Source organism: Solanum pennellii, chromosome 11 (assembly GCF_001406875.1).
Source record: "Solanum pennellii chromosome 11, SPENNV200".
NCBI lineage: Eukaryota > Viridiplantae > Streptophyta > Magnoliopsida > Solanales > Solanaceae > Solanum > Solanum pennellii.
Window position 1 is genome coordinate 48,489,219 of NC_028647.1, and position 15,630 is coordinate 48,504,848.

General features: G+C 33.3%; 1 protein-coding gene across 3 annotated transcripts in view; it reads left to right on the forward strand.

The window, feature by feature from the left end:
• The first annotated feature begins 4,540 nt into the window (after positions 1-4,540).
• The window catches only part of LOC107003228, a 33,807-nt gene continuing 22,717 nt past the window's right edge, over positions 4,541-15,630 (forward strand). For all 3 annotated transcript variants that reach the window (XM_015201523.2, XM_015201524.2, XM_015201525.2), the window contains exons 1-9: positions 4,541-4,711; positions 4,777-4,873; positions 4,969-5,022; positions 5,250-5,308; positions 5,434-5,467; positions 10,009-10,081; positions 10,584-10,675; positions 14,579-14,653; positions 14,850-14,941. In XM_015201523.2, the coding sequence (XP_015057009.1) occupies positions 4,662-4,711; positions 4,777-4,873; positions 4,969-5,022; positions 5,250-5,308; positions 5,434-5,467; positions 10,009-10,081; positions 10,584-10,675; positions 14,579-14,653; positions 14,850-14,941 (626 nt within the window). In that variant the 5' untranslated portion in view covers positions 4,541-4,661. The remainder of the gene's footprint in view (positions 4,712-4,776; positions 4,874-4,968; positions 5,023-5,249; positions 5,309-5,433; positions 5,468-10,008; positions 10,082-10,583; positions 10,676-14,578; positions 14,654-14,849; positions 14,942-15,630) is intronic.

Genomic DNA, 15,630 nt, shown 5'->3' on the forward strand with positions numbered 1-15,630 from the left:
ATATTGTATTACTTGGAGAAAATACATAAAAACCCCATAAACTTGACAGTAAAACTTACTTTAAACCTTAACCTTAAACTTCACGTGCATTTAAATACCTCCCTTAATACTTTTAAGTGATTTAAGCACCCTTAAGGGATGATGTGGCAGGGAGAGAGAGTGAGTGTACTCTCCTTAAAGCACGTGAAAAAGAGAAAAAAAGTTGAATTTTTTTAAAGTCCTACACATGACCTTTTTTTATTGGTCGATATACAATGAATATTTTAAATACTTTTTCTTGATATATTAACTCTAAAGAAGGACCTAAATTACCCTTCAAGTATAGAAAATGGAATAAAAATACTCTCCTTCCATCTTGAGGCTCCTAAATACCCTTCCATCTACCTATATGGACCTATATTACCCTTCCACTTAACAGATTCTTTAAGAATAATAATTCATCCTTTCATTATTGACGTGACAACTTTTAATTGGCTAAATTTAAATTAAGCAAAAATAATTTCCACCATTAAAGAGGCCTCCTCAGTTTCATATTCTCCAATCCCAGCTTTTCTCAGTGGAGAAAAGCTCAAAAATCTCAAAAGAAAAAAAAACTGCATTTTTCATGGCATTCCGATCAATAATTCCTCAAATTATCCCAAACTTCTTCATTTCCTAAAATTTTGAAATTACCTGCAATTCAATTGCCAAAAACTGTTCTTTCCTAAACAATATGTGTATCCACTGACGAAAATCTTAAAGAATTAATGAATTTGCAAAAAATATCAAATGGGTATTAACAGATTTTGCGAAAAGAATCGAATAATAAGTTGCTTATTCAAGATCCACCTAGAGTTTCTTCATTTTTTATGAATAATTTGTTTGTTAAAGCTAAACATGTAAAAGGGGTTAAAAGGAAATTTTGAGAAATTAAGAGGAGAAGAAGATATGATATGTTGAGGAGGAGACAGAAAAGAAGTAACAATAAAAAATAAATATATAAACAAATAAACAAGGATCTACAGATTACAATACATATCACTTGAACTATATTTATTCATAAAGAAAAAGAAAATCTACTCTATAAATTATCCCAAAGATTATATCTTGACAATGATGGAGAGAAAGTCAATTAGCAGAATGGAGAATTCTAAGTGAGTCACTAGAGTTCTAATATAGGTCCATATAGGTAGATGGAAGGGTATTTCGGAGCCTAAAGGTGGAAGGAGAACATTTTTGTTCCATTTCCTATACTTGAAGAGTATTTTAGACCCTTCCGATTTTTTTTGTACTTAGAGATATATAGAATTAGGGGTCCCCCTTTTGATCTCTTTAATTTTTTTTTCTTTTCATTTTGTTGTCTTCTTCAATTCACCTTTTTCTCCATTGAAACACCTCCTTCATCTTCCTCCCTCCTTCAAACTATTTTCATTTTACTAGTCATTTACTAATTTGTAAAATTGAATACCAAAGCCATTATTGACGTTGATTTCGCTCTATATTATTGGTTCGATTTCGTAAATGTAAACTTTCTTAAATTTTGAGTGACCCATTTTGACTTCTAGAATCTATTCAAACATTTCTCGTAGAATTTATATTTTTTTTATCAACTTTCTTATGCAATATTCATTGCTTATTTGAGTTGTCAAGAAAAACTGGAGTTTAAAAAAAAATCATTATCCAAGAGGGTAAATTCGTGGGGTGGATTCGAAGAAGATAATGTGAATATTATAGTGATTTTTTTTAGTAATTTAAAAAAATTGTTGAATAGTGAAGAAGAAGAAGAAAAGTAAGCATTAAAGGTTGAAATAGTGAACAACTAGGAAGAAGAAAGAGAGAGGGTGGAGTGGGGTGGGGTGGGGGTGGGTATGCATTTATAAATTAATTAATTGATATAATTAATCTTAAAAAGTGTTCTAATAAAAAATAGTGAATAAGTAAAAAAGAACTAAAAACTAATGACGTGGTACCTACATTGTTATATGTGGCGTTTACGTGGCTATGATGTGGCGGGTGAGAGTGGTGTTATAGTCTCAGGGTGAAAAAAATCATTTCGAAGATGATAAAAGAGGGTATTTAAACGCCTGTATAATTTAAGTACTAAAGTAAGTTTTGCTGCTAAGTTTAGGGGGATTTTTTTTATGTATTTTCTGTATTACTTTGTATTTATCCGCTTTTATTTTCTTGTATTCATTCTTGACATAGAAATACATTTTGTATTCTATGCATACACTGCTCTTGTACATTGATACAACCATTAAGTGATACAATTGAATTGATAAAGTAGATTCAAGTATCTTCTTCTTTTTCATATATATTAGTTTCCTATATATGACATAATATAATCGATACAAACACTCAAAGTAAAATACATGAAAGAAAATCATGTAAAAAATTTTTCGAAAAAAATAATGAAAAGACACGTTTGATTGATAATGTATATCAAAAAGAAGAAGAAAAAAGGCTATAAAAAAAGCAAACAAAGCTAGAAAAATGAGAGAGGATATGAGGGATGGAGATGAGCAAGAGAAAGAGAGAAAAAAGAGATTGGAGGTGTGTTTCGTAAACTATTGAGTATTGAGTCATAATTTAAGTAGAAAATTCACACTCTCACTAGTTTACTAGGGATCCGATTGGCCATAGATTTTACAAGTGAAATTTGGGAAAAAACATTGCAACTGTGTTTATCCATATATACAATAATACAATCTTGCCATTATGACAAAAAAAATTTCACAATAACCCAAATTCCCAATTACTAGAAAAAAACTAGTATTTGGGCCAAACTAACATTATTTGGAAGCTTTTAGAAATTCAAATTTTATACTAGACTTTTATCATTTAAAAAGCACTATATATGGTAGTTATTTGCGTTATATTACATAATATTTTGTGTGAACATCAAAATAATGATGAAATATTCAATGAATATGAAATTGATGATATGATTATTGATGAAAATAACAAACAATTGACTTAGCGTAACAAACTCATGTGTTTCATCTACTTCACAATTTATGAAATGGTGCGTGTTACACTAACTCCGAACTACCACATTGCTCTAATATCATGAACACTACTTGTTATTTGTCGCAACGAAGATCCAACTTGTTGAGAAGTCACACATCTTGTTATTCTATCTTGCTATGTAATACAAACTTAAACTTATGGTTAGTTTTGATGATTTTTAAAACTTGTGAGTATAAATCTCATTTCTTAAAAAAATAAAATATGTTTTCCGTGCTACGATCAAATACATGGTGAAATTTCACCTAAATTCTAACCCAAATAATATTTGCCAAAAGTATTTAGAAATCTATGGCCAAATGCTAGCTAGGTATAGAAATCATAATTTTGGAACAATTTAAAATGTGTTTTTTGATCCTTTACTAAAAAATAAATAAATAGCATGGATACTATTTACGACTAGTTTCAAATATATACCATAAACTAATTAGTTTACAACAAATATAATCATGTTTTATTTACATATAAAATAGCCAAAAGTCATAGGAAATATACACTATCTATACACTATAGTTTGCCAAAAGTCATAAAAAGTATACATTGACGGTACAATATAGCATGTCTATACAATATAGCATATCTATACATGAGCTATACACTGACTATACATTATGATACATTCAAAAAACTTAATATAATTTCATTATATATGAAATATATATTGACTATATATGAAGTATACATTAATTATTCAATCTCGATCAACTCAAAATCACCTCTGAACAATTTCAAATTTTAGATATTTAATTTTCTCGATGTTTTGAATCTTTTAAATATAATACATTCAAAATGATTCACATTTAGGTTATGTCAATAATTTTTTTTATAAAAAAGAAAGCCACAAGAAGAATCAGCAGCAACAACAACAAAAAGAATCAACACAAGCAACAAGAAGCATAAGGAGTAGAAAAGACCATGTTGAAGCGGACCAAATTTTTTGTAAGGAAGTGTCAAAATGACTATTTTTTTTTTTTTTGAAGTGGATTATTTTTTATGCAAGAAATATAACCCCATGCATATTTTAGGATTGACAATGGGGCTATGGATGTGGGGGCATGGAGGGTTTGAGGCGGAGTGTATTTAAAGTTGTATTGGGCGGACTAAAGTGAGTTTTCTTTTTGAAATTCATATTGGGCGGGGCAAGAAGAGTTGTGGGTTTATGTAATTTTATGTGGACTCATAATTTTAACTTTTTACATCTTGTAAGAGTGATAAAATACTATTTGTTAAGATAATGTCTTTAGAACTACTAAAATATTCAAGAAAGTAAATAAAATCGTCAACAAAATAATACAAATTTTTATAGGTTTCCCAATTAACTTCTAAAAAATAATTTTTTAATTTGCTATCCTATTAAATTAATACAACTTAATAAAAAATTAAATTTACTTTTAGTATCAAAATTTACTATAAAAAATATTTAAAAAATTATACGAGGTAATACGGAGCAAAATGGGACAGGGTTAAAATAAAAGAATTATCATGCAAACGGAATAAATTAAAATTTTTACGGGTTAAGCTCAATAAACCTGGCGCCACCCTTAGCATTTTGTCTAATTTCCTTGGCGGGAAAATCCACCAATTTTCTCCGTATTTTGAAACAATTGTTTATCATCTCTTCTAAACTGAACAAGATAAGGGATACAGTACAGGCCATGGACAAATATTTGGATCCCTCTCCCATAAACCCTAAACCCACTAAGAGGTAACCATTTTTTTCTTACTCTTTACATTGCTGAATACAAAAAGCTGTAATTTACGTGATTTTAGGTCACAATGGAAGAGAAGTCTACTCGAATTGAACGGAAAATTTGATCGAAAGTATCAGCATGATGTTTCTGGATTACTCATGCAATCTTATTCAGAGGTAAAAATTATGTGTTTATGTACATTTTCATTTTCAATTTTGACTTGGGTTGCTCAATTGTGTGTAATTTTTTTTTTTAATATTTGAATTTGAAGGTTATGGCATTACCTCATACTTATCACATCCATGGAGCGCCTTGTCAAACACATGTACTGCTGATCCATGCCTTTCTGTTTCCAATTGAAAAATATAACATCATTTTCTCTTGTAGGAACTAAATTTTGTTAGTTTTGATTAGGTTTATGTTTTACATCATTCTTGATTTTGAAGGGAAACTTTGCATCACAGTAGCAATTTAGACGTGTGACAGTTTTTTTTTGGTTATATACCTATAATTTGTTCTTCCTCATTTATTCTTATGTGAGGTTCATTCCAGGTGAACTGGTTTGTTGGTGGAGTTGATGGTGCTAACTATAGTCAAAATCCGTTAGCCGGGTATTGTGGTTTTTTAATTTGTTTCAATTTATTTGGTTGTTGATTGGAAGCAACTGAATATTACTGGTGTCCGAGTTTTGTCTTTTCGATGGGTCCTCTCTTGATTTCATGTCTTCTGTTTTCAGAGAGGGTATCTCGGCTTTGGAATTCGATAAGAAGGTAACTGCTGGATTACTTATCTCTGGAACTTGTTCTGAAGCATTTGCTATTTCTTTCTTTATCTTTTTTTTTTGTGGTCAGATTTCTTTCTTTAACAAATTTGTTGTGTTCTTCTATTTGGAAAATTTTGGCTGCTATATGTTTCCAGCTCCCATGACCTATAACTGCAGTATCAGATGGTTGAAAGAACATTTGTTCATTGCTTCTATATTGTGGGACTAGATTAGCTGCCAATCTTGATTAAAGTGAAGCTACTATAAAAAATACTGTAATCTGGAAGTTCTTCAAGAAATAACATTCTGTTAGCTAAATGGAAGTAAAATAGGCTTTTGTAATGCAATTCTTCATACCTTAAAACAACAACACAACAGCGACATACCCATTGTAGTCTCACACAATTGGGTCTTGAGAAGGTAGCGTGTACGCAGACCTTACTCTACCTCATAGAGAGGTTGTTTCCAATAGACCCCTGACTCAAGTCAGAGACAGTCTAGGAAAAGACATAATGGGAGTACAAAATACATTAAATAGTGACAAAAACAACGATCAGTATCCTAGTAGTACTATGGCAAAATAATACTACAAACAGACTACACGAAATAATAAATAGTCACAGGAATTGATGAACAAGAAACTATAAGAGTCATCCTACGAGTACTAGTAAGGGCACAAGACAAAGCACTCCCCTTCTAGTAGGGACACACTCCTACATACTGACCTTATACCTTAATTTGTGTCCTCACTTTCCTATCTAAGGTCATGTCCTCGGTAAACTGCAACTGTGCCATGTCCTGTAAAATCACTTCTCCTTTATATTTCTTTGGTCTACCTCTACCTCTCCTGAATCCATCCATAACCAACCTCTCACACCTTCACACTGGGGCACCCGTGTCTCTCCTTATCACTTGCCCAAAACCATCTCAACCTCGCTTTGTGCATCTTGTCCTCCACTGAAGTCACCCTACCTCATCTCGGGTACCCTCATTTTTTAATTCTATCTCTCCTGGTATATCCAAAAATCCATCACAATAACCCCATCTCCGCCACTTTTCATCTTCTGAATGTGAGAGTTCTTGACCGGACAACACTCCGCACCATACAACATAGTTGGTCTAACGACCACTCTGTAGAACTTGCCTTTAAGTCTAGGTGTTAGATCAACATAAAATGTGTATTCCTGCTCTAAGTTAGAGATATGAATAGTTTTATGCTAGTTATTTAACAGCTCAGTTAGTTTTATTGATTTTATAAGGAATGGTAGGAATACCAAAAATGGATCTTTGGGTTTTCATCTATAGTGTCTCCAGAACATGTCGAACTCTACCGAGATTCTGAGTATAATAAAAGCCACGTGGACGTCAGGACTCTCCAAAGATCAGTCACTCAACTATGTTTGTGCGTGCCCTTGAAGATCCATTATCCTTACCGCAAATCCAACACACCATCTGTTTGCTTTTTAGAGACTATTCATTACTTTTTTATCTTCCAAATACAGATTTCTGTTTATTGTCTTCAGAGAGTTTTTCGTAACCATTGTCCTTCCCTTCTTTAATAATAAGCAATAGGAACCTAATAACAGTGTTATCAAAGACAAAAAGTGCAAAAAAGATCCAAAGTTTGTGGGGGCTTTAAATGCAAATAAAGCGTGAGCTTTGACAAAAAAAAAGGCGCAAAGGGAGAAGAGAATAAAATATATATGTTTAGTCCAAGTCTAATAATTATAAACATGAATGACAAATATATGACCAAAGAAATGAAAAAAATTATGATAAAGTGAAATATCAATTATTTAACCTCAAATTCTTCAGAAGAGGCTCACTGGCAAGGAAATGTTGCCTTAAAACCTTGATGACAACTCTAAAGCACACTTAAAGCGAGGCGAAGTGCTCAACATATTTTGAGCCTCGTTTTAGGGCTTAAGCGCGCTTAAAGTGTGCCTTTGATAACACTTCTTAATAATCCCTTTGTTAAATTTTCTGTAGTTGATTCACATCTTTCTTTTCACAATTAAGATGAGCAATTCACGGAGAAATACTTGATCAAATAAAAGAACTTACTCAACCAATCTTGTTACTATTCTTTTAATTTTGTTGGAGCATTCCAATAAGAAATGGGCTAAATTCTGAACTCTAAGTCAATACTTAAATCAACATCACAATCAGGTGAAACACCTCTAAAAGCTATTTCATCACTGATACTGATTCTAAATAAAACTATCGATACTCATATCATGAATATAATCCAAATAGGTGTGATATCCCTTCTCAATCATACACTGAGTCTTTGAAAATGATATTTTATTCCCCAAATAGGGACTAAGGGTGAGCAACCACTTCAGTTTAAGAATACCCAACATATCTAAGGTCACAATCTAGAATTTCATAATATGGATGAAGTCAACCAATACCCAATGTGATATCAACGTCTGTCATATTCAAAATAATTAAGTATATCCACATGTTTTGTCCTATCAAATCAACAACTTAGATCGGTGTAATCGATCCACCACTAAGAACCATCTAAGAGTGTATGAATACATACAAACATAGAAGGAGGGTCATGAAACATATTCATTCAAGTAGGTCCATAGTCGTAACAAAATTGCAGAAGATCTAAAGCATATTGAACAGTAATTGGAACGACCTTAGTTACTCCAACAGAGTTAGTTATCTGACTTTATAATATTCACAACCACCATACGATTGATCTATGATTTCTAGGGTGATTCCTTTCCACTATGCTCATGTCATTATGAATATTTCCATATAGTTTCATACATGTATCCTTTTACGAACTTCTTTAACTAAGAACTCTCTTTCCCTTTTTGTTTCAACTTGTACTATTGATCCTCAATTCAATTTTAGAGAGACACCTCACAAGTTGAATATGTCAATATATCTTACACGCCAGTTTAAAATTCTTTGCTAATTGGAGCTCAGCTTAGCTCATATCTCTTGATGTATATATTGAGACCACCTCCCGACTTACATCAAACAGACACTATATCTACTTACCTTACTGGTGTTCGAAGAAGTCTATTGGTACAGATGTCATATGGAGCTCAACTTAGCTCATATCTCTTGATGTATTATATTGAGACCACCTCCCGACTTACATCAAATAGACACTATATCAACATCGTCATTATGTCATTCAAATTGAACTATCTAACTTCTTTTTAGTACACCTCTACTCTAAAGGATAGAAAAAAAATCTTCCATACAATCTTATAACAAGTCCTGTGACATAAAATGTCATTATAAAGAATCATTATCTATGTCCTTGTCAACCCTTAACTTTTTATCATACTTTTTCAAGATAACTATTCTCTCATTTGGTTAATCAATCCTCGAAAGCTTACTCTTGTCTTTAAGACATTAATATCTAACCATTCTGTTGCTCAATTATTGACTTGTCATTAATACGTATGTGTCATAAGTCTGTTGTAATAAATCTGAATTCATTTAAAGTATTTTCATCCAAATCACACCTCAGACGAACCATATGTACTATGTCCAACATCCTCAATGTCGCAACTCTTATTACTTAGTAATTTTGCTAACCACACCATAACATCTCGCATCATACCACGTAACATCAGTAATATCGTTGACCTACGAATTCAAGAACATCTCGTCACTATTGGCGAGAGAATGAAAGAATGAAGTTTAGATCTTAAAATGAACCACATACTAGACTCTCGAAGATAAGTAATGGATGTCTCCACACCAATCCACAAGACTCCACCAGACCCAGCTCTTGTACTTGTGAGACCGATGAACCTGGGAGGGAAGATGTATTGAATTGGAATCCTAGTCGAAAAAGGATCTTTTCTGTCAACTCTTATTATAGAGAACTCCTTTCGCAATACACTGAATTGGGATCTATGTGGCCTTGAAGGTTGATTTGGAAGATCTTTGCACCAACTAAAGAGGCTTGTTTTGATTGGGTGGTGGTTCATGATGCATGCTTTTCACAGGATAGTTTGAGGAAAAGAGGCTCTTAACTTTTTAGCAGATTCTATCTATGTGAACACTCTTGTGATACTGTTAATCTTCTTTGTCTGCGCTATAATTATACCTGGAAGATTTGGACCTTGTTTATGGAATTTTTCGGTGTGGCAGGGAAATTTCAGAAGAATATCTGGTTGATCATTCCGTCATGCATAGCATGGACAAACTGGATTTAGAGGAATAGGAGATGTTTTGATGGAAAACAGGAACAACTCAATTAGTGAAATATAGATGCACTCAAAATATGTATTACTGGAAGAATGGAAACTCTATTTTTAATTTTCAGGATATGCTATACTTGTTAAATTTTATAGGGATTTAATGTGGTCAGGTCTAGCTCTTTGTATTTGCTGCAATACCTCCTTGATACTGTTATATAATAAAATCTTGCCTTATCAAAAAGAAAAACTTATCATTTACACTTAATTCAGGATTACCTTATTATTTTCCCCGGTCCCTTCTCTTAGTTTAAGTTTCTCAGTCTGTTCGTCAATTCTTCATACTTAACTGCATCTTCATTTTTGACAGGGAATATATCTAGCATCAGTGACTCAATCAGGTTGCTTAACTGTGCATGACTACGAGAGTCTTTATTGTAATGGTAAGGGGTATAAGTTTTCATCATGTGTCACTTTTCCAAAGTGTTTGTTCCCGAGAATTTGTCGTATAATCATTCTGATTATATCATTAGAAGAAGTATAATATCCCTTGCAATTATCCATGAGATAATACTTTTCAATTGGTATCAACTTCTTAAAACTATACTTATCCTCTAATAATAACTAAAGCCACTTATTGGCCTTTATTATAGAATCGCCTATTTACATAAGCATGACAGCATGGGGTAGGTATTTCTGCTAAAACTTACTTAACTCCAGTATTCCAATTATGGGAAGATCTTGAAACTTAACTCAGCCTCAACCATCTAGAGTTGGCTAATGGAACTGTACTAATCTTTTTCCTTAACCAACCTGTCTTCCATGATATGATCTTGGACTATTGAAAGACTAAACTAGACAAGTCCTACATGCTTTGCCTTTTGATGTAGTTTATTGTTGAGCTACTTCTTATACAGTGTTTTGGAACTTGAAAACTTCATATAGGTTCAAAAGAAGATGAAACAAAGCAGTTGCTGCACATTTCTACTGGTCAACAACTTGATGTTGTTCGATGGAATGTGTCCAATCAAGATGAGGTTTGAACAATTTCCACTGCAAGATCTTATGCAATGAAGAAACTTAGTCTTCCTATATTATGATACTTAAAGATCATTATAAGTTGGTATGAGTATAAGCAAATTTGGTGAAGTTGTTGAAGGACTTGTGTCACGACATCGTGAGTGACACTCTCACTAACCCTCTGGTGGGAGAACCAACTACCAACCCAATGTTTAACCCAACACCAATTACGAACTAAGTCATGATATAAAACACTAAGGAAATAGTCTTTTAATAATTAAAAAGATTGAGTTCTCATACACTCAAATTTAACAAGAAATCTTAATGCAGAATAAAACTCCCTAGAACCCAAAAGTCATAGTACCAATACGTCTCAGAGTCTAGGATAGGGGATGCTACTACGAACAAAACGAAAACATAAGTCTAGAATGTTTGAGTCCGAATAATGGACGTAGAGGATAAGAGGAATCCATAGCATTCCGGAGCAAGTGGCTCACCCTTGGATTCACATTTTGATGGTCTCACAATTGAGGTCATGAAGTCGCCGCCTAAAGATGCCCCATACTCAGCAAACAGAGAAAGTGCAGTATCAACACATAACAATAGTGTACTTGTAAGATCATTGGCTAGTTCCAATATACAAAATATGGGCAGACAACCACAACCTAGTAAGCACGTAATGCACAATCACAACACAATGTATCGTTGTGGAATAAGATTGTTGAATAATTTCATTCATGTGTTTCTATGTCATATACATGAATTTATATATACATAAGAGATTGTGGAATAGAATCACCTAAACCCCATGAAATATGGTATTATACATAATCATATATTTTACATTAAGAGAAAGAGTCAGAGATATGATATTCTAATTATCCTAAATCTTAGAGGATCATATCTTGATACAAGAAAATCTTCTTGGAAATCCTCTATCAGCCAACACTCTCCCTCAAGCGGGTGAATGGATATCTTCCATTCCTTGCTTGCTTATTAGATCTTGAAACACATTGTTTGGAAGTTCTTTTGTTAAACCATCAACCACCTGATCTTTTGTAGATAAAAATGGCGTACAAATGAGTCCACTATCTAATTTGTCCTTAATGAAATGTCTATCTACCTCAATATGCTTAGTGCGGTCATGTTGTACAGGATTATAAGCTATACTTATTGCTAATTTATGGTAATAATATAGTCTCATATGTCCTTCCCATCTTATCTTCAAATCATCAAGGATTATCTTTAACCATAACAACTCACAAACTCCCATAGCCGTAGATCTAAGCTCGAATTCTGCACTTGATCTAGCTATTGCATTTTTGCTTTTTACTCGTCCACGTCACCAACGCCTCCTCCTAAGAAAGTGCAATATCCAGAACTTGACCTTCGATCTACTAATGAACCAGCATAGTCCGCATCTGTATAAGCCTCTAAAACTATGTCTCCACCCCTTCTTAATAAATTCCTTTTCCAGGACTTCCTTTAAGATATTATAGAATTCGGTTGACAGCTTGAAGATGCATTTCTCTAGGATCATGCATAACTTGGCTAATGACACTTACATCAAATGCAATGTCCGGCCTTGTATGGGACAAGTAAATCAATTTCACTACATGCCTTTGATACAAGCCTTTCTCTACCACAAAATCTTCTGGAACATTGCACAATCTATAATTTTATTCATTTGGTGTAGCCACTGGCTTACACCCTAATTTTCCTGTTTCTTTCAGTAAATCAAGCACATAGTATTGTTGTTAAATAAAGATTCCTTGTTTGAGTGTGCCACTTCGATTCCCAATAAATTCTTTAATTTCCCAAGCTCTTTGATGTCAAATGCTCGAGTAAACACTTCTTTTGCAATCACATAACAAGCTCTTTTGCAATTTAAGATGTCCCCTTTAAGTATTTTGCAAGGTGTCATTGACAGTGGCATTATCCAAATCCTTGGGTAAACACTTCTTTTGCTATCACATAACAAGCTCTTTTGCAGTCTAAGATGTCCCTTTTAAATATTTTGCAAGGTGTCACTGACAGTGGCATTATCCAAATTTACCGAATATACCTTCTTGTCTAAGCTTCATTCTCTCAAACAGTCCTATATAGTATAGCAGCGAATTCAACTCCACTGTGAGGTGGATACATATGACAGAAAATTGGAATTTTACAAATCTAACTTCAACTTTTAGCAGTTAAACAAATATATCCCTTAGAATTAGATGATGTCCAACAATCAAAAGTCAAATACACTTTCGTGACGTTTGCTACAGAAGCGTTCCTAGAAGGAATCATAACATCTGGACTTATATATTTCGCCCAAGCCTTAAATCCATCATATTCAACAAAAGAATACTACAAATCATGCTTATGATTGCTCCAACAAGCATTCCACGTTGTGTCCACTGATCAATTTTTCTAGACTACATTTTACCTTCTTTGACTAAAGATTTGACATAAATCATGAACTTTAAACATTAGATATTTATCTTTATGGCGCTGCAAATGTGATGTCCTATAACTTTTGCCTTGCTGACCAAGAGTTGAACCACACTTAAACTGCACTTTCAATTCCATATATAGCTCTGCCAGGTCTTTTGAAGTAGCAGCAAACAACTAATGTTAACTTTTTTCTGATTTGGTTCTGCATGATCAATAACCTCCACAGTATTCTCACCATGTTCATGTATGCTATTTGCATCCTAAATTGTGATCTTTCTGTAAGCTAGAGTATAAGCTAAATAATATAATAATCTGTGATATGCCAGCCATGTGCCCGTGCAGCTTATATTTCAAATTTTCTACTTATGACATGATATTTAAAATGCAAGTACCATTTAAAATATATTCATGTAACATGTGTTTCGTAATAATTAGCAAGACTTCTATCCACATCAAAATCACGATGCTTCCGTCATATATTCACACACATTCACAAATAAATTTATTATGAACATTAGACCTACATTGTGAAAAGCGACGCCCCCGCCAAAAGGGATGCGAGTATATATGAAATAGTACTCATGCAGAAAGCAGACATAATGGCATACGGTAGGCAGTATGCATAAAGAAAGTACATGAAGCAGTAAATTAAAGCATAAGATAACTGGAAGCCACCTTGTAGGTTCATTATGCATTTTATCATTTATTTTACTTTTATACCTTAGCGTTTGGGATGTCATCATTTTCTTCTTTAATCATTTGGGATACTCTCTGTCATTTAGAGATAGAAGACTATTTCTGTGTTCGGACCTGGTCGCTAGGCATATTATAGTCATGGCATATTATCCGCCACATCCTGGGCTTCGTGCTTGACACGAGCTTTAGTTCTTAATGCCATTCTTGTGATTCATAAACATTAGTAACTTTAGAAACATTATGCCTTACTAAGTCGTGACATTGTGTTGGGATAAAAGGTACCATATAGACACTCATGATATTAGACATTCAACTGTTGAAAAACAAACAATCTTAATCATTAAATGCTTAGATCTAGAGACAACATCTTAATCATTTAGATGTGCATTCAAATTCAGACGTCTTAATCGTAATGGAAACAGACCAAAAACTTTGTTATAGATCTTAATCATTTAGATCTTCTCCGACCCATTAAACGGCTGTTAAATTTTTAAAACAAATGCACTTAATGATTAAGAGTTGACCAATAAAATAAACAAACTTAATACTAAGATCTGAATGGTTAAGATTAAAGCCTTTATTAAGTTCAGACAAGTGAAGCGTTAGTTTCATCTTATCAGTTTTGTTGAACTTTGCACAACATAAAATGTGTATCTAATAGGGAACTTTTGCTTTAAGGTCTGTTTGTCTTCTCTCGAGTTGATTAGTTTAGATCTTGTTCTATCTGGAGTATATGTCTTTTAGTTGGACTTTAGATTTGACACATCTTATTTTCCCAAAATCAGGTTGCTTGCACATCTATGAAAAGTTCAGGTGTATGCATATTTGACATTGGTTACGTATCTTCAGAACCGGTTGAAGTAAGTACCATCTTATGTCTCACTAGAGTTTCAAACAATTACATTTTGTTCTTCAAGAGTAAATATAGAGTTGCTTCAACTGTCATAGTTATCTAAGTCATATCATACACAAAGCCCAAAAATGCAGATAAATTAGTCAACTCAAAGTGATTGAGGCAAAATGTTGTTGTTTTACCTTTTTTTATTATTTGTGTAGGTGTTACGGAAAAGGCATACTATCTCTGTTCATGGATATAATGCTCATAAAGGTTTCTCTGATATAGCCTTTTGTTCCCATGATGACTCAAGGTCAGCCAATATGTTACTGAATCAACACTTAAGATCTTAAAATCATGATGGCATTTTATGTTGAAAAGTCATTTATTAGCCTAATGCTGACAAGATCTTGTTGTAATGCTACAGTTAGATATTGTTACTGAACAAAGTAATGGAGTAATTTCCAAATTGTCTATTCCATAATATGAGAGGTACACATAAATATACATTGAACTCTAATAAGGAAAGAAATCAAAAGAAATTCTATGAATCCCTATATGTAGGCTTTGTACATTATACTAATGGGTGTCTACATTCATTATAGGGTGTCTAGATGCATTCTTTAGCTCCTCTAAGCTGGATCGGGTATGGATCATGCCCAGCTTGTTACGAAGATAATTAACTCGAGTTCCATTCAATGCCCTTTGTAAATGATTCAACTAGTTGCTCTCTTGTCTTCACGTATCCGGTGCCAATAGTCTTCAGTTCTACTAGACCAGTATCTTGGACAAACTCTTTAAAGTCCTTAACCTCCCTATCTTGTACAGTGCAGCAATCTCCCATGATCAATCCTGGTTTTGTTGAGCCATTAATAAGCCCCTTAGATCCTTCCAAATAGCTTTTCTATCTTGAACTAGCTTGAAGACCATATTCAATGTTGTAGCTAAAACTAGCTTGATTGTGGAGTAAAGTCAACCTGTCCCCCCCCCCCCCCCCCCCCC